General features: G+C 33.3%; 1 protein-coding gene across 2 annotated transcripts; it reads right to left on the bottom strand.

Moving 5' to 3' along the window:
- Positions 1–49: 49 nt before the first annotated feature.
- Positions 50–26,734, bottom strand: LOC146530345 (uncharacterized). Of its 2 annotated transcripts, XM_085199966.1 has the most exons (16): positions 26,417–26,732; positions 20,037–21,235; positions 15,958–16,109; positions 12,053–12,187; positions 11,578–11,720; positions 11,176–11,337; positions 10,310–10,546; positions 8,368–8,577; positions 7,810–7,987; positions 7,293–7,457; positions 7,079–7,204; positions 6,362–6,464; positions 3,306–3,437; positions 2,455–2,586; positions 1,654–1,784; positions 50–1,290 (listed from the first exon to the last, which is right to left on the bottom strand). In XM_085199966.1, the coding sequence occupies exons 1-16, from the start codon at positions 26,417–26,419 to the stop codon at positions 1,100–1,102; spliced, it is 3,399 nt and encodes a 1,132-aa protein (XP_085056092.1). In that variant the 5' UTR covers positions 26,420–26,732; the 3' UTR covers positions 50–1,099. The 2 variants fall into 2 exon arrangements, with proteins under 2 accessions (XP_085056092.1, XP_085056094.1); XM_085199968.1 differs by lacking the exons at positions 50–1,290; positions 1,654–1,784; positions 2,455–2,586; positions 3,306–3,437 and adding an exon at positions 3,931–4,427 and having other exon boundaries at positions 26,417–26,734.
- Positions 26,735–27,587: the final 853 nt, after the last annotated feature.

Genomic DNA, 27,587 nt, shown 5'->3' with positions numbered 1-27,587 from the left:
GTTGGATGGAAAGTGAGGAACAAAACGGCATATAAAAAAGAAAAAAATATATATTTAAAAGATTTTATTATGAAAATTGTAATATTTACATCAAAATTATATGAATAAATACAACTTTATCTTATGACATTCTTTATTTATATATTATTATTGCACAAAGAATTAAAAACTATAGTCCGGACATTTTTTTGCATTTCTTGTTTCTTTGTTTAAGTTTTTCATATACAAATGTGCTAGAACTTAATCTTTATAATATAAATATACTTAATTTACTGTTATTGTATTATCTCTCCTACTTTCTGGCAAGAAGTGGCAGCTTTAAAACAGCACTATTACAAAAAAAAACACTTCTAAAAAAAAATATTCGACTATAATGAGTTAAATAAAATTGTGCTATCCAAAAATAGCAAATTACAGTATTTCTATATTTAAAAAAAAAGGATCTTGCGTATCGTTAAATAATGTATAGTAGAAAATAATAATATCAATAAATATCAAAATGTGCTGTAAAAAAAACAGTTACAGATTATTAATAATAGTAGTGTTTATACCATAATAAATATTTATTATTTATAGCATTTCTAAGCTTATTAGGTAAATATTGCCTTAACATTAAAACATATGTGCACTTTTATACCCTTTACTTCGGTAAATGTCACTTTCTAATTTCCATAGATAATTTGAATACAAAAGAGTATAAAGTACAAGTTTCGTCCAAATACAGCTATGGCACATTTTAATGTGAATAGATAAATTATCATAATCTTCGTCATCAAGAGACCTACAACTTACGAGTTGATTTTTTTAATATAAAATAAGCTATTTGTGTTATTTCGTCTCTCTGAGTACATTGTAGATGTTGAAGTCAATCGTTTATTTCAAAAATAAGTTTCTAACAAGAGCGAATTGTGTTAAATTTATAGTTTAAATTGTACCCAAATTTACTATGCAATCTGTATTTAATAAATTCTAGACATACAAACAGTTGCATCTATAAAAAAATATACTAATGTTTTATGTTGCCATAATCAATAAAAAAATATTAGGAGAGACAAAAAATAGCCGTATACAGTTAACATAAATACTTTCTACATACTCCTTATTTATCTCTCCTCTCTTCCAACTGTTTAATTCTCACAGGAACTTGCACGGCCGGCAGGTCCACGCTCTTGGCGCGTCGTCGGCCATGTTCGAACTCCATGTTGTTTCGCTTCGCTTCCGGCGGAAGTGGTTGCAGTTCGGGTAAAGTCGGGCGCTTACGTGCTAGTTCCGGTGTGCGAAGGGTTCCGCCTGTACGAAAATTTATAGTAATGATAATATTTTTTATATCCTTATTTACTTAAACATATTCCAGGATTCATTATAAATTTAATCTCTATCTATTTTCATGTCCCCGCTCTCTACGGCACTCAACAAATGTGACTGTGGTTACTTAACATTAGGTTCTTCTTACTATTTGGAGGACATAATGTACATAATAGGAATAATGTATATAGTATAATTCTTCATGACATTCCTACAATAAGGTGTAAAAGGATAAAATGTTATTATGTTTTAATAAGCAAGTTACGTTATCTTAAACTAAAACAAAATTATTAATAATTTTACAATAAATAAAATCATAAGTTGTTAATTTCTTTTAAATCTTTTTACCTTTCCGTCGTGGCGCATTTGGTTGCACATTAGACGCTTGAGGCTCTGTTTTGGATAAAAAAGATTCATCTTGAGGAGTTGTCTCACATCCGTCCGCGCGCGTGCGAGCACCGAGGCCAGATTTAGGAGTACTGGAAATAATATATTCATGACTGACATAAGGGCACTTACTTAAAAAATAAATTGAAATTAAATACTTGTTACTTGTTGACTACCGAGCTGGGGACAAAGCGTAAATCTATGTATGTATATGTATTTAAATACTTGTTAACTACCCAAGTACATAATAATATAAGACACAAATACCCTCCAGAAATATGTATGTGGATGCCATACCAATATCTCTAAAACCATTGAACCAATTTCTATGGACGATTTGTTAAGGATTATATCTTATTAAAATAATTTCGATATGATAAATGGTTGTTTTTAAAAATTTACAGACAAACAATTAAACATACGCACTCTTACGACATTCATCTGTTCATTTAGTCATAATTTATTGGTAAATGCAAATTACAATCATAATTTTAAAGTTCATATAGTAAATATTATCAGCAAACGAAATATATTTTTATTCAGTCTATTAATAAATGGGTAGGTTTGTTTAATAACACACAATTTTTAAAAAAATAAAGAAAAATTAGCTTCTCGATGTATTCCGCATGTAGCAGGGTAGGCATTCCGCATGTAGCCCTCTACACTAGGCTCCCTGCCTATTATGCTCTCTGCCTATTTATAATATTAGTATACGTTTTTTTAATTTGCGTGTTAACTGTACACAGTAAATATACTACTTACTTTTGTTCCATCAATAATTTAGTAAGTCTCGCAACTTCAGCTCTCAAATGGTGCAGTTCCTTATCCCTAAGACGCACTTCTTGCTCTGCGGATCGTTCTCTAGCCGCGAGACGAGCGCGCATGTCGTCGAAACTAAATGAAAATATATATTTTTTAAAATACAAAAAAAACCACTACACTACTACTACAGCAGGATGAGTTGATGAGATTCCGCCGGAGGCATTGCTTGGGTGGCGGTTTGCCTCGACATCAGAGCGAAGAAATGAAATTTCTTCGAGTTGTTGGGATCGAACCCACAACCCTCTTACAGTACACACTTGCTTCCCTGCGCCACGACTGGCTTCATATATATTTTTAGCTAGACTATTTTTTTTTATAAAGTTAATATTATTTTTAACTTTACGCTGTTTCCCGCATATAGTAGGGTGGACAGAGAGAACCTAGTTTGACACTCACATACAGGTTTTCGCTTTCTGCCCGGCTTTGGGACACCATATCAGTTAAATCATACTAATTCATAAGTGTGGATTTGAACTACAGTCATCGTGTTTGTAGTCAAACGTTGTATTACTGCGTTTATTAGGTACGTTATCATTACTTTTATATTGATATGTTTTAAACGAAAATAAGATAAAAAATTAATGCTTTTGACTTCAAATTAAGCCATATTAGAATTATTTTACTTATAGTGTCACAGGAATGTTTTTTTTTGGATAAAACATTATGTTTAAAAATACAATATCACAATTTAAAAGCTAGTATATTATAATAAAAATATTTAAAATTAATTCAACTATAAAGCAGTTAAAGCTTAAACTTCTACTATTAAAATTAAATAACTAGATACTTACAGTTTCCTTAAGCACGCACATTTTCTAGTCAAATGCTCGATTTGTTCGGTCGACAACTTTTGGATATGTTTTAATTTTGTACCATCTTCTTCTCTCTTCTCTCTCAACTCTTTCTCTCTCACCAACGCTTCTCTTTGTTAGTTAAGGGCAAGGGTTAAATAAAATAGAAGTTATGAGTTTTGTGTGCTTATTGTGTTTTTGGAATAATGTGTTTGTTTTTGTCAAAATATACTATTTATAGTACTAATCTAGTATAGCTTTTACTATATAAAAACATATTTTAAATTGTAGGTACAGTAAAATGGTATAAGGATATAGTAGAAATGTCTATATATTTTTTTATTTTAATATTTTCAAAAGACTTATAAATTACAAGACAGTTTTGATTAAATATTAAAAAAAAACAAAGAAATGTCAAATAATTTTATTAAAAAAAACAATGACATGACAAGCGTTAGAATTGAGCAATTTTGAATAATTAAGTAAGCCATAATTATATTTAGTTATAAAAATGATAATAAATGAATATTTTTTAATTCATACAAAAGTGAAGGTTTCTTCTATTCTTTTTTCTAAACATTTAATAATAAAACGAAAATATTCTTTATTTTTAGTTATAAAATGTTTTTAAAACTGTCATCATAGTCACTGTCGCCTTCATTTTTGTACAGATAAAAAAATGACTAGAATATGAAATGTTTGACATAGATAAAATAAATGAACATATTTATATTTGTAATGTGTATATGATTTATAAACATCAGTCCAAATAGGCAGTATATTAATATTAATTTACTTTTAGATATACAATTCATAATTTTCTTATTCCTATATAAATCTAATAATACATGTTATGTTTAAGTTAGTTGAGCTTGTTTAAAATTATATTTAACGAACAAATAAAATATATGTAAATATATTAAAATAAATAAAAATGACTACAAATATTCGACATACATATTCTATTTTAAAATGCAATTTACTATACTATAATTTCTTCATATTCATGTGTATTTCCGTTTATTTCGAATATATAGAAGACCAGCGAGTACTAGTAGCAGTATGAAGGCGAGGCGAAGAGAAAAGAGAGCGCAGACACAAGGGGCAGCTATCCATCGTTTACTGTACAATAATAATTATTTTGATAGATTTTTTTAATGTAATATGTAGTATTTCTTAATTCGTCTTCTTTGAGGCATTTTGCACATATACTTAATGAATGGGTCTATTTATCATTCATGAATACATATAAATTATTTTCATTTAAGAGTCTGACAACATAAAGCGCAGCGTTGGGTTCCGCCACTCTATACATAATATTTTCAAAAAATCTATAGTTATTAACGAAGTATTACTAGACTAGGTTGGCCATTCTTACGTCAGTAGAAAAGTAATAATAAAAATATATAACTGACTTGATTGTGACACAGTTGGCATGTTCTTAACCGAGCGCATAATTAAAGTTAGAGTACAATTGACGGATATATTTATTTAATCCTTCATTTAGATGAAGTTCACAACCGCCTCTATATATTGCTAGAAAGTAGAGTATGGAATCTTATTTTATTCTGCTTTATGCTTTATTCCCCGTAAAGATAGACAGATCCTGATGTAATAACACTCCGTTCTCCTCTTCTTGAATTCAAGACATTCCACGTTAAGTGGCGGAACACAAGGCCGCACTTTCATTCCCCCGAATAGGTAGCCACTCACTAAGCAGTCAGATACGGTCCCAATACGCTACATGGCCTCAATGACTTATAACTAAGTTTTTTCTAAAATGAAGGTTTTGTGCTATGTGCATTTTTGTGCTCTTTAAATATTGTGTACACATACGATATTAAAATAATACAGCAAATATTTATTTAATATAATTAATAATTTTCGATATATTTAAATTTGGAAAAGTAAATATTTAAAAAAATAAGGAAATCAAAAAATAATTTAACATAAAAAAAAATCATATTAATTATTAAAGTTTTAATACTTTAGTTTTTTAAAATATGTTTTGTCTTCTATGCATAGCTTATATTAATATTAGATATATATTTAATTGTAAATATTAAATTACAATGATAAAAATTATAAATTGACATTTTATATTATTATATCAAGTACTGAATACAGTCGCTAAAAATACTGCCTTTTGGACTCATGTGATATAAATGTGAAGTACACGGTGATGTGTTTTGTGAATTTTATACAGTATTAATGGATTTATAACAAGAAACGCACTTAAAAATAAATTATAAAATTATTGTAAAACAACACGATAATATATATTATCATATATTATCAATCTGTATTAGTTTTAATGTGTATCTGTCATTTGTCCTTTTCTCTCTTTATATAATAGAAAGATATAGAACGCTATAACTTGTAAGTACGTTTTTTTCAGAAATCCAATTAATTTTTATAATACGTTTCCACATTTAATAATTAGTAATGTATGAAATGAAATTTTGTCATGCATTCTTGGTAGCCAAATAGTTCCAAAAGACAATATTTTTTTCATAGTTTTTTTTTATTTTAGTAAAAACACACTTTTGTTTAAGTTATTTTTGTTTTATTGATTATTTTTATTTAATTTAAAAATCTGGACGAACTTAGCTACCAATTTTAATTGGAGGTAGGAATGGTGGTTAGATAACAGTGAGAAAGTACTATGGAAATTATAAGAAAACTGATTATTTAAAAATAAAATTTTAAAAAATATATTTTTTAACCTTTCTTATTGTTAAATACTATGCTCTTTAAATATAACATATTGAGAGGCCCTTGGTGAAGATGCGATTTGAAAACTGAAGATATTTCAAACATAAGCGCTACTAAAGTGGAAATGGAACCCACAACCCATTGCACGTATTTGCTAAGATATTGTTAATAAATATATATGGTGCCAATAAATATATTATTTCATTATTACTTTTTTCTTTCAACTTTTAAATGTGCAAATAATACTTCAAAGATATTAGAATTCAGATTTTTTTATAATTTCCATAGCATCAATCTTTGACAGTTATAAAAACAAAAAGCATGCAGTTTTCTTTTCTTACCTCAACTCTTGTTCAGTGACAGCCAACGTTCTACCGCAAGCCGCTGTTTTATTTGATAGTTCCTCATAATCTAACGATTTTGATTCTATCTGTGATTTTAGTTCTAGAAAAAAGTAATAAAAAATATTTACAACTGTCTAGCTGTTACTTAGATATATTATTTTAGTGGTTAGTTAGATAATAGATTAATCCTAATGGATTAAACAAACTGCATTTAACACTGCACTGCATTAAACAAAATCCATTATACAAACATTTTACAGAGGTAATTGTCTGTAAAATATTTGTATAATGTGTACAAAAGTATTTATTCATATGTGTTCATACGGTATATTGTATATATATTATACAATATATCTTATATGGATTAAAAAAATGTATTTTTTGACGTGATAACGTCTTATAAATCGATGAACGCCGGCTGCACGCACGAAAAAGCATGACTCATTGTCACGTTCCACCTGAACCGAGCGTACGAGCAAGAGCAGAACAAGCTATTGCGTGTAAGGGTCACGATGTATTCTGGAGGCATTACGTGTTGAGGCGCGGAGCTCAACGCCGGATGATACCTCGTTACCAAGGCAAGGAAATGAAAATATAGCATTTTTAATTTCCTCAAGTGAGAATGGAACCCATAACCTGTTGCGTTAACAGTTGCATGCTTGTGCCCTACGCCAAAACTGGCTTAAAGATTGCTGGCTCAAAATAATATTATACCTTTTATTTCCTCCAAAAGCTGTACTTCATGGTTAGCTCGTTGCTCGTCGCCCTCTTGCCGACATTCCCTCTTCATACGTTCGAGACAATCTTCTTTGTCCGACATGAATCTGTCCCATTGGTCGTCTAAAAGAAAAAAGAATTAAAAAAAACCAGCTTCACGCCGTGTCCTGTCCTGTGTCTAGCACACAGAAACCCTGCTGTTTAAACTTACCCATCTCTTGCCGATGTTTTTCTTTAAGTTTATTAATTTGGTCATTCTTCTCAGCGATGAGATGAAGTCTGGTAGATTCTAAAAGTTTCTTCGCTTCGGTTGCTGCTGTTCGTTCTCTTTCTTCTACTTCTTTTAATTTCTCTGACCATTCTTCTATTATTTGTTCTGGAATTTGTATATTGTTTTATATTTTTTCATTAGCTTTACGTAATTAAGAAATATATAGTAGGGTAGGCAGAGGGAACCTGATATTAACACACTCAGGCCCCCATGGAGTGGGGAATGTTAAGATTTTTTTTTTCTATTCCCAACTGTAATAGTCAAAATTGGGCGTTGAGTTGCGCCATTCAACTTTCGAATTTGGGTATCAAGCAAAAAACTTAGGCCTGTATTGATAAATAGCTCTCATTTGTGAGATCGATCTTGAGATGCCGTTTTCTATTGCTTTTGGTTTGTTTAGACGCTTCACGCTTAAGATAAATTTAGATTTACAAAAATCGGTATAAACGGATGTTACCTTTTTCATTTTCAAATCTCTCGTTCATAGCGTCGATGTTGTTAGCGTAATTAATATCAGCTTTGTCCAACAAGTGTCGTAGCTGCAGGATGTCCCAGTCGGCCTTGCTGTGGGCCTCGGCGATAGCGGATTCGAATTGAGATTCCTTTGATGCCAGCACCTCTTTTAGGTTTTCAAACTGTAAGTGAAAAAAATAATTTTAGCTGTATCCCGCATAAAGCAGGAAAGACAGAGCGAGTCTAGTCTTAACACAAGAGCTACCTACCGTAGCAGCCTATCGTTCAAAATAAATTATGAAATATATTTAAGAGATTATGAAATAAGTTTTTCAAAGTAGAGCAAATTCCCCATTCGAAGAAATGAAATATTTATTTAAATTAATATTTCCATTTTTTCGCTCAGGTGTCGAGCTAAAGGGCGGTGGTGAGTTCCGTCACTTAACTCACAATTCCTCCAGAATTCGGCAGAAAGAAGGAAGTGGAGTGTCTTAACACAAGGTTCTCTCTGCTTACTCTGCTGTGTGCTGGATACAGTGTGAAGTTAAAAAAAACCGATTACCCTCGTCCCCAGCTCCCGCAATTTCCGCTCGGCGTTCTTGGCCTCGCGCTCGGAGTCGGCGCGCAGGGCGGCGAGCGCGGTGCGGCTGCGCTCGGCCAGCGTGCGCTCGAGCAGGGCCCGCGACGCCGCCGCCGCCGACAGCGCGCTCGCGTGCTCGGCTTTGAGCGCGTCTATGCTGGCGGTGTGTTGGTGCTCGAGGCGGCTTATAGCCTGCGATAGTCCACAGATATTAATGCATTATGTAGATAGTTATAAATATTAAATGACTTATGAATAATTAGGTCTGTTTAGCTTCACGCAATATATCGCATATAACACAGAATGTTGCCGCTGACACGTTCTAGAAATATCATTTTATTATGTTGATAATCCTATATCTTATAAAACAAAGTCGGTTTTTGTGTCTGTCTGAACTTTCTAACTCTTCTTCTTCTAAACCACCCAACGGACTTGGATGCGGTTTTCACCATTAGATCGAGTATTTCTCAGGGAAAGTTTATATATAGTTTATTATTTGTACATTCTTATGTAAATTAACATAAATACGATAAATTTGTATAAAGTCCTACCCACTGAGACACTTCGGCGCATGCGCTGCTTTAATGGTAAATACTACATGAAAATAATGTACTGGAGTATTGTTCCTCTTAATAAGATCTACAAAAAAGTCCGCGATGGTATATTCGTATCTTTTAAGAATAACGTGTAGTGATCATATTTCTGTCTAAAAATAGTAATTTCAATATATTTTTTATTGTGAGGGATATTTTTCCATAATGGTATTAATCCTTATCCTTTAAAATACTTTATTAAATTTCTACGTTAAACGAAAATAAAATTTGCTTTTTAAACTATTTCGAAATTGCGAATAGTTTTAGAGAAAAACGCATTTAATTATTGACACATCACGCCGTTCACACATCAACTGTATCGAGTCAAGTTTCACTTATCCCTTACTCTCAGCATATAAATAAGTATATTAGTTACGTTGGCCATTTAATGTAGATCAAAACTGTCTTTTCAGTTTTTCATTTTAATAAGTACTTTAGAAGTTGTTACAATATCAAAAAATCCTTGCTGCGAAACGCGCCTCGCGACGTTATGCTTATACAAGCGAGTCCGCCGCGCCCGCCTGCCTTACACGCATCGGTGGTTCAGTGGTAGAATGCTCGAACGCCACGCGGGCAGCCCGGGTTCAATTCCCGGCCGATGCATTCTATTTAATTTTCGTCACAGGCAGCCACGTAGTGCTTGCTTTTCATCAGGGACAGAATACCCTCTTCAGCATTAACCACAAGCTCGAAAAAAAAAACCCGCCTGCCTTTATAGCAACGAAGATTTAGATGCGTTTGCATGTATTGGATGATTCGAGTTGAATGTATTATTTAATGTCATTTAACTATCTAAAAATAGTAATTTAAATATATTTTAATAAGTACTTGAAAAGATTAGTAGCACAGATTTAAAATTACGGTACCTACTAAAAAATCCTTGCTGTGTAAAACAATTGGAAAATCCTTATTGAAACCACGAAAATACGGGTTTAATTAATTTTCACATTATCTTAAGTGCTTTGCAAACATACATTATATGAATAATCCAGTAGTAAAAGCGGGCGAAGCCGCAATAGGGTCGCTAGTTATAAATATAATATAGGGAAAGATTTAGTTTGTTCGTATTAATTTATTTCACTTAGTCCAACAATCCACCAAAAAATCGTCACGTCTACGGTCACACGTTGTTCTACTGCGCGGTGCGCCACATATTTTGTTTCTGTTAATTTTGTATTTGTCAGCTCATATGAATTTTATTTAAATTTGATTTTTATATTTTATTAAAACATTGATTACCTTAATGACTGGTCAACTGGTAGACTAACTAACGACGGATAACTTCACTGAAACCATTTCGCGTAATATTAACAAACAAAACCCACTCTCACCTGTAAATGCTGATCCTCTCTATCCTGCCTAACTCTTTCTTCTTTCTCCAGCAAATCCTTCAACCTGTGTATCTCCAACTTAAGTGATTCTTCTCTCGTCTCTACCTTCTGTAGCTGTAGAGTGAGAGACTGAACTGATCTCTGCTGTTCTGATGCAAGACCTCTTAGTTGCTGTAGTTCAGCGATGTGAGAGGCAGAGGGTGGTGCTGATTTGAGTGCCTCCAATGATTCTGTAAGCTGGAGAATGAGAAATAGTTTTGTGTTAAAATTCAACTGACAACTGTGTTTATATAAAAAGCTATGCCGCTGTACTACGGCAGCTGTAAATAAATAAATTGTAATATTATTTGAGTATCATTGTGCGATGAAATCAAAGATTTCGTTTTGCGATTTTCCGTTCGGGGGCATTAATTATTTTTATTCACCACTCCGAAAAGACGAACATTCAGATTCTATTTAAACATTGTTAAACATCCCAAACAATTATCATTTAATTTACATCCAATAAATAATATGTACTAATTGTTGATCATTTGGCACATATTATTTAGACTGTAATATTTAAGACGAACTTAACTTTAACGTTAATTTTTACGTGGTAAGGTATCTTTTGTACGTCGAGTCGAGGCCGTCGTCGATCCCCTCTCAGAGAAATGAAATATTTAATATTTACACTTCTTCGCTTATATTTACGCTTCTTCAGAAAAAAGCGCGGCGTTCAGTGACACCACTCAACACGCAACACCTCGAGAATTTGGTGGAAAGTGGAGAACGAGTGCAACACTATATTCCTAGGTTCCCTCTGCCTACCCTGCTATGTACCGAATACAGAAGTAAGCTAATAACAATCTAATATAAACGCTCACCTCCCTCTTCTCCTTCTCTGCGTCTCTGGCCCTCTTCTCCAGCTCCCTCATCTTCCACTCGCAGTCGGTGAGTATGCGCTCGGCGCGCGCGGCCGCCTGCGAACGCGCTGACTCGTGCGCCTGACGCCACTTTGTTGTGTCCGCTTCCGCTAGCGCTAGGGCCTGGGAGTTGAAGGTCATTGTTGACATATTTCTAACGATGATGATGATGGTAATGATCATCAACAAAAAAAACAACAATTTATTCTCTAACAACAGTCTACTAGTCAGATTAGTGGCACACCACAAAGTTCCAATGTGAATGAAGATAAATTATTGTTTTTATAAAAAAATATTGTTGTAAAAAAAATCTTTATAACCAAACCAAATTGCACTTCACTGTGTCATTATCCATCTTCTTACCTCTTTAGCCTTCTCCTCTTGCTGTAACTTCTCGAGCTCCAGCCTCTCTTTATCCTTTTCCAAAATTTGCACTCTTGCCTCCAGTTCAGCTCGACGTGCATCAGCATCTTTGAGTTCTGATCTAAGATTTTTGATGGCATCCTCTGTAAAACATCAAAGTAAAATAAAATTAATCGTGCGCGTTAATCTCAAGAACTACTGGTTGGTTAGTTAGCTGTGGGGCAAAGGCACAGAATCTTACTGTAAACACGATGATTAGGGTTTCGATTCCCATTAGGGGTAACGAATTATTTTATTTACTCGCTTTGGTGTAGATAAAACGCGGCGTTGAGTCCCACCACTCAAAATGAAATACCTCAAAAATAAAGCTGTACTTGGGGACGGGGTGCCTAAACACTACATACTATCGACCTTGCTGTATGCGTGATACAGCGTGAAGCTAAATATAAATATAATATGTTATAGTAAAATATACCTATCCTCCTTTGTAACTGGTCAGCCAAGTCGGCAGAACAGCGTCTGGCTGCGGCGAGTTCTTCTTCCAAGGATCGACTCCTCTGCCTCACCAATTCCGATTCCTTGTAGGCAGCAGCTAAATCATTTTTAAGTTCTGAAAACACAAAAAATATAGGATTAATTACAAGTTTTTTTTATGGTTACAAGGTACCTACTAGTTTAACGGTAATAGGTAACAGTAATAGGTAACTTAATAGGGAACAAAATAAACTAGATCACAATCGATTTGTTCGTTTGGGAGCTACGATGACACAGACATACACATACACGGATACCTTAAACTTATAACACCCTTCTGCTTCCGTTGGAGTTAATAAGCAACAAGTATAATCTTGAAGGTGTTTTTTTTGCCTACAGCCCAAGACATAAGGAAATACAAAATGATAAGAAAATATATTTATATATTAAAATATTTCAAAGTTATTTTGGTAATTCCAAGGTAGCGTTAGCGTGTGACAGTTTGAAGAACAATGTACCTATTGTATGAAGTAGCCAAGAGGAAGATTCACTTTGTTTATTGCAATTGTAATTACCCTTTTAAGTTTTGGCAAAATTTAAGTCATGTCAGTCATGTCATTTGAAGTGAAGTCAGTGTTAATTCCTTGTACGAGAGTAGGTACATCACGTAGGTGGTGATATATATATATATAGTTTTTTCTTTCTCCTTTCTTTGAAATGATGAATATAGGGATAAGTTTTAAATCGGCAGACTAATTATAAGTTAATTGAGGCGAGTTGTGGCGTAGAGGCACACGTGTGCGATTGTAAATGCGACAGGTTGTGGGATCTCCCACTCGAGGAAATAAAATATTTAAAATTTTCGTTTTCCTTGTTCAGGTAAGGATGCAAAGCGTCAAGTTCCGCCACTCAACACACACTGTATCAGAAATCGGGAATTGGAAATCTTGATATGGGATTTGAAACTGTAACCTCGACAATAGACCGCTTCTAAATAGACACACGGTACTCAGTCATATGGTATCTTGTTGTATAAATAACATAAACACTGATTTCTCAATGGTCCCTGGCGTCCAGCCAGGATGTAGATTTCATGAGAATACTTGATTATTTCATAGATATCAATTGTAATTTGATTCGTTATTAAATGTGTAATACACATTTTAACCGACTTTAAAAAATCGGTTCACCCAGTCAAAAGTTACGAGGTAACAAACATAAAAAAAAATACAGTCGAATTGATAACCTCCTTTTCTTACAGAAGTCGGTTAAAAAACGTGGTTTGACATGTATTGCAAGTATTGCTCGTATTGGATACCAATTTGATACTTGAAAGCATGTGTTTAATCCTTTTTCTACTTTAATGTACTATATTCTAAATGCCACGCTTTTCTTATTATTAAAACTATGGCGTTATAGGCATACGGCCTCTATTCTTTCCTAGTATATGGGTCATAATCAGAAAAAGTGTACATTTTGTGTCTTTTCTTGTCCCGCTACTTTGAATGCGTTTTAAAAATACAATTTTAAAGATAATTTAAATATTTTGCCATTTAAGATAAATTTACTTATTAACTTAAAGATTTTTGTAATATTTTAAATGTATTATGGCTAATAATAGTATTTTTTGTTAGTTGCAAAAAACTTTTCAAAATGCTTCCATACAATTTTTCGTGTCCCATTCACCACTTTACTTTTTAAAAAAATGATTTGTTACGAATATTTATGGTTTTATTTGATTTCAGGTATGTTTATATTACTTTACTTTATGCATAATATTAAATAGAATTACTTTTATTGATACATTATTTAATAAATAATATATATGAATTAATTAAATTTGTCCCAAAATATTGTTTTTTTGTTACTCAGGGCTAGTAACGTACAATTAAAATATGAACGCAATTATTTTGAATGGTATTTAATATTAGTTTTTATTGTGGCACCATTATTCTAAAAGTCAATGCTGTCGTAGCTACAACCAGTAATGTTCTCGCAGCAGTAGAGGGGTTCAAATGTTTTAGAGGGAATGCGTGAAATTACATCTCAGGGTTATAAACGGCTTTTATTTTGGTAAGTATTCTATAATTTCGTTTTCTTGTTTATGTTATTTGCTTCTTTTTACAAAATCTAAAAAAAGAACTTCAGTGCTTGCACATGCAACACGTGGCTTATGAGCAAATATTTAAAAAGGTTAGAATTTCTCAGACTTCATTCTCAATTTTGTTACATTTCGTTACGTAACGAAACTGAGAAAATATGAAGCCTAGTTCACAATTACGTTACCATCGGAAGATATATATATAAAAAAAAATTGCTGGCATATGAAAAAAATAATTGGTGACTTTTGATGACGTAAAGTAACTAAAAATAATGATTTTTAAGTTTTTTGCCTGTTTGCTTGTTTGTCTAATGTGTTTGTGCACGCTTATCTCAGAAACGGCTTAACCGATTTACTTAAAAACATTTTTTACTTTCTTCCTTAAATTAGTTGTGATTTTGTAATTACTATTTTTTTCTCTGGAGATAGTGAATTAATAAATATGTAGGTTAAGCGGGTGAGGCTTTTATTTAAAAACAAAAACGTTCTGTACTAGCGTTGTTAAAGATCTAAACAATAAACATAAAATATTATTAAATACCTATTGATAAATATTTTTTTTATTTTCAGTAAGCGTCATGGCTCCTATGTCAAATGCTAAAACACATAAAATATATAGAGAACGTCTTAAACAGACCAATCCTATTCAATATGAAGATATGCGGAATAAACACTCACAAAGAATTAAACTTAATTCCAGTGATAACAACTCAAATTTTGATATATTTTAAAGTGGATTTAATTTTATCATTAACTTTGTGATCTTTAGAAATATAAGTTTATTACGTTACGAACTAGCATTATTATATTGTTAACATTGTCACTTTGTTGTTTTCTTACATTTATAATCTGTTAAATCAACGATTGAATCTTTAAAATTTTAATTTGTTTCTCATTAAATAAAAACAACAATGGTTTTATTGATATAATATTCTTATTTTGTTGTGTATAATGCCTTATGTCATCAGTTTCGTAACAAAGATTATCAGTGTTGTTACTTATCAGTTACGTTACGAATTCGAAAATGTCCACTTTTCTGATTATGACCCATATACGCATCTTATCTCATAATTAATCTCATATTAACTTGATGTTGATGGACATGGGCTAAAATTGAACTGAACTTTGCAGTGCGAAACCAATATTTTTTGTACAAAGGCGAAGACTGTGGAGAAGAGAGTAATGTATCACTAAAACTTTTATGTGAACAAAGAAAATGATATGAAATTAGGTTTAGACTATGATGACGCAGTGCCATCAGAACATCTGCGATTGACCTTGCTGGGATAGATAAAGAGAAACTAATATTAAATCCACTTCACTCCATATTTCAATTTCGCAAACTGCATGTGGGATCAATTGAAATGCTTCAAGAATAGCTTCATGGGTCTTAAAGTATAAAAATCTAAAGATTAGTTCTTTCTCCACATATGCCTAAATGATATAGATGGAACTTAGTGTCAAGACACTCCGTTCTAGCTTGCTTTACCATGATTTACCTTGCCAAAGCTGGGAACTGACAAAAAATGATCCCCCTGGTTGGAAATCGAACTCGCAACCGTTGCTCTTACAGACACGCGCTGCGCTGCTGTGCTATGAAGACCTTAATACATAATTATTAAGACGCAAACAGGAGAATATTATAAGGTAACCGGTGTGGATCAAGAGTGTGTGACCCATGATTAAAGCAAACATCTTCCGCCATTTGGAAATTATGGCTTATTATAGGCAAAAAAGGTTTAATGCATCGGATGCACTCTACTCGATAATTCGATCCTAGGCGGACAAATAAAACTTTTGCTTACGTTCAATTTCCTGGTCTTTCCCCTCAATTTCTTTTCTATAAGCGACGAGTAATTCCCTCGCGCGTTCAGCCTCATCGCATCTTGTGTCAGCTAGTTCAGTCAACGCAGCTACCTGGGATTGGAACCTGCTCTCTTGGCTGACGAGATCCTTCCTGGAAGAGATTCATATCGAAGTCAATTTTAAATAAATTGCCTATTGAGTAGCGAAGCTGCACTTTGTTTTGTTCTAATAGCTAAACAATGGACATAATTCATGACTCCAGGTGGAAATCGAACCTACAACCAATTTATATAGTCCTCTATAAATATTATTTAACAAGAATTCAACTGATGTAGAACATGCGTTAATAAAATACCTATAAGTTTATTTTAAAGAAACGATAAAATTCCAATTTGTTTTCGCAAATCTATCTTTATGTGCTTCTGGTTTTTGAATATATTCAAATTCATTGGGGAAAAAAGCCGGCCAAGTGCGGATTGGACTTGCCCACTGCGGGTTCCGTACTAATTTCACGATTGTAGGTAGGTCAATGGTACGTATAATTTATAAAATTCGACAAAGTTAAAATTTCGTAATTGTAGGTCTACGGGAAGCATCTTAAAACACTAACATTTGTGAATTTAAAAAGTGATCTCAGTCTAAAAAATTATATTTATAGACTGATATCCCAGGGTCCCCCAGACAGAAAATTAGTATCAATATGAAACTTCGATAAAGTTATATGTTATTTACAATATGTTATTTAACATGAAATTGTGAGACACTAATGGCGGGATTCAACGCCGTAATTCAGGCGTGTGTTTAGTCTATATCTAGAAAGTTTATTTTGATTTAGGTCTGAACTATAAACTTAGTTTATATTGAGGTCACTTGCTGTAGTACGTTCACATCGACCTAAATTCATGCTAGCATATAACATGATAGGGTAAACCTAGTGTAAAGACACTACTAGTTACAAGGCAGTAAGAATGCACATAAAATCCATAAAATTATTATATATTTCTTCACGCTGTTTAGAGATGGAAAATAGTGATAGGACACCCCATTTTCATTTCCGACATCAAAGTTTAATTTTCAAGAATATCCGAAATCAACTCCGTGTTTTATCTACCAGAGAGTGGTGAAATGACGATAATTTTAATATAATCAAATGGGAATCGAACCTACAATCGTCGTGTTTATAGTCAAATTACATTCTTTTTTTAATTTCATATAGCTACCTACTTATAAAAAACATCGAATTTGCTCCCCACACATAAAATTCCACTCCACTGTAAAACATTAGACAGTTAACATATTCCTCGCATGTTTACACACTAATTAACATACATAAAGCTAATATATGTATGTATGTATTTTCATTACACAAATACTTAGGAACATGTGTTTTACTTTTTTAACAAAAGTAACAGTATTCAACCGAGCGTTTCAAATTCAAGTTTAATTTCTATGTAAATATAGTGAAAACGCAAGTATGGTCGTGGCATACATACTTTGGAAGTGGGTGTGGATACGAATTTTATTAATAAACTAGCGGAAACGCGCGGCTTCTCCCACGTATTTCTACCTTTAGGGATGAATTCTAATATACCATGAAAAAAGTGTTCAATGAAATATTTTTAAGAGTCAGAAAAATTGGTGCCGATTTAAAGATTTTTTCATACAATTTCTCAATCCCTATTTCACCCCTTCAGGGTTAAAGGCCAAGCAAATTAAAATGTAAAATTGTTCATCTCTCCGAGTAGGAATCGAACCCACAACCATTGTCACACCCTTGTGGCCCTGCACCGTCCTGGTGCAATGGCTCAATATTTATAATATATTAGTAAAAACAATGACTCATAGTATTAAATCTAATTCTTTGTCTGCATTTTGGAATTTTGCCATACAGTGTGTAAATACGCACTTCCCACGTTTTTCGTTGTTAGGAAATGATCACGAATTCGTTGTTTACTCGCATCTGCTGTACAGTGGGGAGAATCTGGTGTTGATACACTCCGTTCAACATTTTTACTTATAACGTACGTCTCCCGAGTGGGAATCGACCCCCCCACCCATCACGCCAGACGCTGTGCCACTATGGCGACAGTCTTATTTTACAGCAGATATTCTAATAAATATCGTAAAACATTTATGGTTTCATACAAATATTTTCTTTATGGCTGCTTGGTGACGTGGGATGATATGTAATATTTTTTCATGTTTACACTGTGTTCCGCACACAGCAGGGTAGACAAAGGGAAATTGGGAGCCTAGTGTTAAGACATTCCGTTCCCACTTTCCACCGATTTCTGAAGGCATTGCGTGTTGAGTGGCTCAACGGCGCGTTTTGTCTCGTTACCAGATCGAGAAAATGAAAATATTTTATTTCCTCGAGTGGCCATTAAACTCACAACCTGTAGCATTTACAGTGAAACGCTAGTGCCCCATATATCGATTGATAAAGTCGTTGTACCTAACTATCTTCATATTATGTACCTAGTACCTACAAACTAATATCTATAAAAAAAATAAGAGTTTTCTTTAGGAAAGTAAATCTGTAGTAATCAAAAATAATTAGATTACAAACACGTCAAACTTCTATCCTTGGCTTTAAAGGGAGTGTAGGTACGACCCACACTGTAGACCGTTCTGGAGATACAATGACGCACATAAACGATAAATATATATATCAAGAGTATAGGTACAGGTTCAACTCCAGAAACCTACGTATAAGATAACAGTAATGTGGTGGAATGGAAATAACTATTCTTTGTATATAGAAGATGCACGTGATATATCTAAATACTTATAATTAATTCACAAGAGTGATAATTATTACTCTAAATGGGCATCGAACCCGCAACCTTTGCAATTACAGTCACGTAAGTCATATTATTCTATTCCACAAGTGACCTCCGGAAATAGCATTATGAGTATGACATTTTTTTTCTGAGAATGTAGTGATAAGTGACTCTGATTGGTGTCTGTTTTTTGAATCTAGTGATAAAATAGATAATTTGTAAAAAACAAGAAACCGGTAAAATTGTATTTAATATAGTGTCAATACATATTTTATTTCAGTTTCACGTATCCCGCACATATCCCGCCCGTTTCACGTATCCCGCACATAGCAGAGTAGGCAGAGGGTACATGTAAAGACGTTGTGGGTTCGATTCCCGATCCAAGAATATTTAATATTTTCATTTCCTCGTTACCAGGGATAACATGGAGAAGCGCGGAATTCAATTCTGCCACTCAACACGCAATGCTTCTAGAATTTAGCGGAAAATGGGGAACGGATATGTCTCAATAGGAACGGAGTTTCTTAACACTAGGATCACAAGTTTCCTCTGCCTACCCCTCCATGTCCGTGAAACGGCGTGAACAGCTGTGGTAATTCTGACCGCAAGTAGCTACAGTGGGTTAGGGTTAAATCGATAAGATTTTTATTTATTTTTTTATATTTATTTTTTCGAACTAGGAGTTCCTGAGATTACCACTAGCAACCAAACAAACTCTTCACTTTTATAACATAAGAATGTGTACCTCTAGATAATTTTAGAGTCAGTTATTCTAATGCGAAGAAATGACGCTATGTTTTGCGCAAGAAATGACTCGTGACCACTCTGTGCGTCTTTGGAACAAATTAACAATTCTATAAATCATTAAGTCGAACTTAATTAACGTCGTCGCGTCGCAGTGGGGTGTAGACGCGAGGGTGGAGAGTTCGATTCTCATTTGGCGGAATAATTATATTTATATTATTACAATTTCTTTACTCTGGTGACAAGCCAAAGCGTGGCGTTGAGTTTCGTCACTTAACTTGTAATGTTTTTCGATCTTATTTAAGTTTATTTTGCCATTACAAAAGAATGGTACAAAACAAAGGAAGTGCCGGGATTTGAAGTCGGTACACTACGTAATACCCAAAGATGAAACTGCTTAACTTTATTCTTATTAATTTAATACTATGAGAAATTAAAAAGTAATATAAAGATACAACATAAAAGCGATATTTTAGCAATTATTATTCAATATGCATTTTTATATAGAAAGTACTTATAATATAAAAAATACTTATATCATTTGTACTTACGAATTTTCTTCATTTTCGTCTATTTCTACTATTTCTACGTCGCTTTCTTCTTCAACCTCTTCTTCTTCAACTTCTTCGATTATTTCTTCTATAATCTCCTCCTCACTCCCACTCTCCCCACTCTCAATTCTAACATCACATGTTTCATCACCTGACTCGTTCCTATCACTTTCAATAAAACCGCTATCACTGTTATCACCTGATATACGTCGTAAATCATCCACACACTCAACTTTTATTATAGGTTCATTTTGAGAAACATTTATAATAGTTTTATTGTCATTATTCGAAACTAAATAACCACCTAACATTTCATCATTATCTGGCAAGTCTTCTAAATACTCAGCTTCTTCAGAAGTAAGAGATTCGAATGACGAACCCACTTCTTCGTCGGTTTGCTGTTCACCATCATCGAAAATAATGTGTTTTTTAAACGTCACTCTCTTTCTACCATTGTCGGATCTATCGTCGTCGGAACAGCCTTCGTTGTCAGAGCGTGGTGGCTTCAAATTCGACTTCCTATTGGCAGGAGAGTCTGCACCCGCTGTTTCCTCTTTTTTCTCATCTTCACGCAATAATTTATCCAATTCGCCTCTCAAATCATTTTTATAACTATTTATATTATTTTCAACGTTTTCGTATACGGATTTAGTAGATTTACTGTCAGTAGTGCCCATTTGTTTCTCATTTAGTTTGTCAATCGTACAGTCGATGCTTTTGGCTATTTCTCGAAGTAAAGCTTCGGCATGTTTCTTGTCTTCCTCTTCGCGTTCATTAGAAACGTAAACTTTGGACACGTGCTGTTTAGTATCGGGTTTACCGTATTTTTGCAACACAAGAGCTTTCACAAAGTCGGCCGGATTGTCGGACGGTTGGACCGCGTCTTGATTATTTTTAGCTGGCGTAGGAGTGACATCGGCCCGAAGTTCGCTACATTTATCCCGTTTTCTTTTGTTTCTTTTGCGTTTACCCATTATTTGTAACAAGGCACTGACTCCTGTCTTTTGATTGTAATTAGTGGTAGGTAAAAGGAGGTTTACTACATCTTTTTGTGTGGATTTTTCTTTTGTTGCGTCATTTTCGTATGGCGCTGCGCGGGAGTCGACCGTCGCAGTCGGGATCGTTTTCGTTTGACTTCGGGAGCACTCGGGCGATTCGGCTTTCCCGCCTTTCCGCTTGAAGAAGTTGAACATGGCGGGCTGTCAATGTCAAATGCGTTCGGAAATTGTGATATTATTAAATATTAATTTATAAATTGATTATATACTAGTTTCTTTTTAAATTAAATATTTTATAAAAAAATCTATTTAAATCATTTGTAAATAATCATTGAGACTTTTTCTTTAACAGAAATATATTAAATAATATTTGTTTTTCTTTAATTAATGAATTAAAATAATGACTTTTTTTATTAAATTGTTCATTTTTATTAATAACCAAACAAGAGACCATCACATAAACGTGTGCTTTATAAGACTGCTTGCGATATTTTGCATATTTTAACGTTTCTAATGTATTTATGAAGCGTAAATAATTGTTTGATAATGTGCTCTTAGTAAATTTTCCATAATATGCTTCGTAAATAGTAATAAAAGGTTACATAAATTATAGGAATTCAGTAGTACCTATACTTATATTGTTTTACATATTGAGAAAAATTAAACAATATTATTTAACAAATATATTTATACACCTATATTAATGTTATAAAGTCTGTTTAGTTGAACACGTTTATCTCAGGAACTACAGAAATTGAACATTTTTTTATAATTATTTTAGATTGTATCCACTTATAGAGGAAGGCTTTAGGCTACATTCCATCACGTTAATCGTTTTCATGTAATCCATAAGGCAAATGTTTATTTAAAAAATATATTTTCTTTTCTAAGTATAGAATAACACTACAAAAATGTAAAATATTTACATTTTTTTTATTATACCTTGGGCGAACCTACGAACGAACCTACTTAGAACCATCGTGTAAACTGACACACTGTTTCACTGCACCGAGAAAGTCTCTGTTTATATATTTGGGTGTAAAAATGAATAATATATAAAATAAATATATATATAAAATCCGAATTTGAATATCAAACCTACGAGTAGATATAACCCTCGACATATCGTGTTTGTTAGTAATAAAAATAAGCCATAAAGTGCCCACAGAAGTGGAATATAAAAGATGTAAACCTAATGGATCTCTTAGATCAAAGTAGTTCAGAATTTTATTAAATTTTTTATAGCTTTCTGGTCTAAAGTTATGGAAACATCATTTTTTTCAGCCACAGGTTTTTCTTCGCGTTCGATAAACGTTCGTTCGTCTAAACATTCTATTCCCACTGGAGGGAAATAAAAATTTAATATTTTCATTTCCTCGTTCTGTAGCGAGGCAATAGAGTCGTTGAGTTCCGCCTCTCAATATGCAATACTTCAAGAATGCGACAGAAAGAGGAGAATGATAGGCTTAATAAGGACGGAGTGTCTTAATAATAGGTTCCCTTTGCCTATCCTGGTTTTTGCGGTATACAGCGCGAAGCTCAAAAAAATATCATGAATATTCATGTACTTACTATCTAACATTAATCATTTCAATTTTCAGAACTTAGTGTTTAGACACTCTTCTACCCTCTAAACAACGTGGTATTATATATTTTAATGAAAACTGTATTTTTAAATAACATTAGGTAAAGTTCTTCTATCAACAGCTCCCTTACAAAGTATTTTTAAAACAAACGGAAACAAATATTTCCAGTTTTCAACCGAAAGCACGTTGCCCGTTGCAGTTTCCTGCCAAATCGAAGTTTTATTTTTGACTACACTTTTGTTTAAGTAATTTCATTTGCACCAAAAATTATTATATAAATAATGAACTCAAAGTAAAATGGATGGTAACATTAAAAATAAGCTTTTGTTAAAATATTATGATTAAGGTCCGTCGTGGTGCAAGAGCACAAGCGTGTGATTGTATGCGCGGCTGTTGTGGGTTCGATTCCCACTCGATATTTAATATTCGTAAAAATAATAAATATTTACATTTCCTTGCTCTGGCAACGAGGCAATGCGCGATGGTTGAGTTCCGTCATACAACGTGCAATGCCTTAAGAATTTGGCAGAAAATAGGGAAAAGAGTGTCCTAACACTAGGTTTCCTCTACCTACCCTGCTAATCCTGCTATATGCGGGATACAGCGTGAAGCTAAAATAAGTATGCCTATAGTTATTATGAATATGCCTATAGGTATTAATTATGTTTACAGTTTCTGTGTTCTGTGTTTTGAACATTGAAATAAAAGTCTCCTTCAATCTATCTATGTCTATTTTGGACTCCAATGGTCACTTGGACCATCCTACCCAAGTAGAGTTAACGTTTAATGTACGAATTTAAAATCTTCATATAAAACTGTCTCCCTGTAAAGGTAAGCCTCAGTTGTGGGTTGATTCCAGGTCGGGGAATGAGTTATTTTCATTTCTTCTCTCTGCTAACAAGAGCAGCTTGAACTCTGGTGCTCAACCCGAACGGAGGGGAACCGAGTGTCCTAACACCAGGTTGCCTATGTCTACTTTGCTATATGCGGGATACAGCGAAAGGCTAAAATAAAGAAATGAAATTAATACTAATTTCTCGCATCGCCATCATAATTTCACATAAATCAATCGTAATTGTTATTTCCTTTCAGTTTTATTAACTAAAACGTCATTGTATTGGATAGAAATATCTCGATTGCTTTAAATTCAGAGAACAGACTCGGTCTCGTTCTTCTTACACTTGACTTACATACACCTTGGAATTATAAATAGTAACGTCAATGCATCCGTTTTCGTTCATTTGTATAGATAGTGATGGCTTTCGCTAATATCGATAGAATATTTCGATTCTTTGATACTTCTATAATATATTAATTAATAATAAATTGATATTTTGTTATTGTAAAAAAATACAATAGCATTTTTTTAATTTACCACTATATCCCGCAATGAGCAGGATAAGCAAAGGAGGCTTAAAACCATAGAGTTAAGACAACACCGTTCTCCTCAACACGCAATGTTTCTAGAATTAGGGCAAAGCAAATGGGAAACGAAAGTGATTTAATGGGAATGGTTGTTTGTCTACGAAATATTTGTGTTTAGATTTATTAACTAACAATTTTGCACTAAGAGTTAAAAAATATATATGATATGTATATAATTGCTATATTTAGAATGTTAATCACCTCAGTACTATTTAAATTACGCTATACAATAGTAGCACAGGTATTATAAATAAAATGTTGAAACCCATAAATCTATCATCGAAATGCGTCATTTGCGTCGTGCCAAAAATTTGTATGTCATTTTTTTGGCCATTTCTAGAGAACGACACTCGTGTCTGTTACTTCGTATGTAGATTAGATTGAAACGCAGTATGTTTACTATAAACAGACATAAGTACAATCTAATAATCTATTTTTTACTATAAATTTCTTAGTTCTAATTCTGTAATACTTATTTTATATTTACGAACATTTCATTAAACATGAAAATACTGTTATAATTATAAGTTGTCTTAAATATTCAATATTGTAACCAACTGAGGCCGTAGCGCCATTTGTGTGAACTAGAAGACATAAAATTTAGTTTTTTTCGTTTCTGTAGAATCTTTAAGAAAATATTTTTTAGTACTTCTATTCACTCCACATTAATATATTCAACAAATTTCAGCGTTTTACGTTATGAAGTTTTGGTTGTGCGTTGTCTATCACTCAGGGATGCACGAGTTTTATATATAAAATATACTTTTACTATAGAAAATTACTTACTATAGAAAATAATTATAAATATAGAATATTAAATTGAATATGTTCCCAAATTCTCCGTCATTCTACATTGGAATATATGTATATGCAAAAAGATTACAATACAATTTATTAAAAATATCCAATTTGCGATAACAACAGTGGCGCATCATTACGTACTTTCTCGACGCACTCGTTTAATTTTAGCAAAGGCAAAGACCTTTATACCATATTTATTTATTTTAACATCCTTTGTTTAGACGTCACCATTAAATATATCGGGAATGAAATATCAAAAAGCTAAATATCAATTTAAAATCTCCACAGAATCACAGAATAACAAATGTTGACCTTCGACAGAAAAAATGAAATTAAAAAAAAAACATCCGCAACGTAAATAAAGTTCGCTTCACGCGACATTGAATGCATTTGCGTTAGTAAACAAATTAATTTTATATATTTCCTACGCCCACTATATAAGAAACTAGTTGTCGCCCGCAGCCTTGCTTCACGCTATATTACGCATATAGCAGGGTAAACAGATGGAATCTGTGAACCTAAAGTTCCCTACTTTTCGCCGAGTTCTGGTGATGTTGTGTTTTGAGTGGCGGAGCTCAACGCCTCGGTTTATTTTGCTGAAGCGAGGAAATGGAAATGATTAGTTTACACGAGCGGCAACTGAACAATTTTTTTGTAGCACTCACTTCACTAGTGTTAAGGCACTATGTTTCACACTCTAAGCAGTTTTCGAGATATTGTGAGTGTTATATCTTGGCAGACCGGTAAAATGAACATAGTTTATTATCCCGAGAGAAATCGAACACGCAACCATTATACCTACTTAGTTACAGGCAAACTTTCCTACTGATCTTAAATGGTAAGAATTTATAGATATTTTTATTAAAAAAAAACGAATTAAGTTAAGTTCCCCTGAAATATAAATTTATCTCTTTGATCTAACATCCGTTACTCTCTAAATTTGTTACGGATGTAGTTCACATATAAACTAATATAAGTTTCCTATAATAGGTACCTATAGACGCATTCTAACAGGCAGTTTTGTGACGGCGGTTTTGTGTTCGATTTCCACTCTGGTGAATAAATTATGTTCATTTTATGTCCCTGGTACATTTTTTGTCCTGGTACATTTTATGTCCCTGGTACATAGCGCAGCGTTGACCACTAATCACACAATGTCTTGGCGGTGCAGGGGGGAACGGAATGTATTAACACTAGATTCTCTCTGTCTACTCTAATGTATGCGAGATTGTGGATAAGGAGAGAAGCCGTAGTTGGCCGCTTTAATTAGCAAGCCTCCATTTCTCCATTTTGGCTAACTAACAAAATTAATTTTATGTGTTTTCACTTTGTGACAGAAACATTAATTTCAATTGTCAATTATTTATATAAGTATTTAATATTTGTCTATACTTAATATATTTAATAAATATTTTATTATTTTTAAATATCGCAAGCAAACACAATATAATATAAAGCTACACGTTCATTATAAGTTTTGTTTATCTGTCGTCACGTTTGTTTACAGAATTTAGCGCGCGAAATTTGACAGCTACGCCATTTATGTTTTCTCTTTATTTTTAATACGTACCATTAACTTTTCATTATTTGTTCCGTTTTTTCACTACTTTCTATTCAACTTTAAAAAGTTATTTATTTTTATTGATGATAAAAAAATAAAATTATTAAAAACACGCACTTAAATCAAAATGACTGACTTTTTAACTTAGCCGCACTTAATTCAAGATCGTAACTTATTCAGCCTACAGAAAAAAACACAAAAAAATACTTTTTACTATTTTACTATTTTTAATATTATAATCACTACAAAAATAATTTCTATAGAGTTTTTTTTATATTAGCCCGTAAGTCGCGTCAGTCATCGGTTGCCACTTCGGTCGACTGGTTCGAATTACTTCAGTTGTAAATAGACTCGCTTTCGCGACTGACTGTTACTGAGTCACTTTGTTATATTTTAAACTGTTTAGTTGTTTATTTGTCCAGTGCGTTTGATGGAGAATTTGTTTTGAGGATTGATTTAATAATATGGATAAATAATATAGTCCAGTAGTGAGGCCGTTGTGGCGCAGGGCACAAGCGTGCGAATGTAAATACGACGACTTAGGGTTAGATTCCCACTTCGAGGAAGGAAATATTTAATATTTTCAACGCTTGCTTGGTAACGAGACAAATTCTGCCTTTAAAAGCTCCCTAATGCCTTAAGAACTCGACGGAAAATAAGAGCACAAAAATGTTTTTATGGAGAACGAAGTGTCTTAACATTAGGTGTCCAGGTTGCGTTGTGTCCAGGGTGCCTAACCTGCTATGTGTGGGCTACCTATTAGGACACTTCCATGAAGACGTGGAAAGTGGGGACACTTTCCATTGAATTCTCGAGGCATTGCGTGTTGAGTGGACGAAGTCAACGTCGGTTTTAGCCTTGTTACCAGAGCGAGGAAACGAAAATATTAAACATGTATTTCCCCCAAGTAGAAATCGAACCCACAACTGTTGCGCTTACAGTCGCACACTTAAAAAAAGTTATGGCCCTATTCCCATGTTCTTGTTCTATTAACAAGACATAACCCTTCCATCGTTCAACATGCAACGTCTCAAAAATTAGATAGTGCACTAGTCGGAGTGTCTCAACATTATGTTCCTTATGCCTTGATATCGCGTGTAAGTGGGTCAGGAAATAGCCATTCCCGAAAGTCATTCCCTTAATTGCGAGACGAACCCACGACCGTTGGGTTTACAGTCGC

Source organism: Heliconius melpomene, chromosome 17 (assembly GCF_056956725.1).
Source record: "Heliconius melpomene rosina isolate 202511_hmr_F chromosome 17, ASM5695672v1, whole genome shotgun sequence".
Classification (NCBI taxonomy): domain Eukaryota; kingdom Metazoa; phylum Arthropoda; class Insecta; order Lepidoptera; family Nymphalidae; genus Heliconius; species Heliconius melpomene.
Note: the sequence above shows the minus strand (reverse complement) of the source record. Positions and strands in the feature narration are given on the sequence as shown.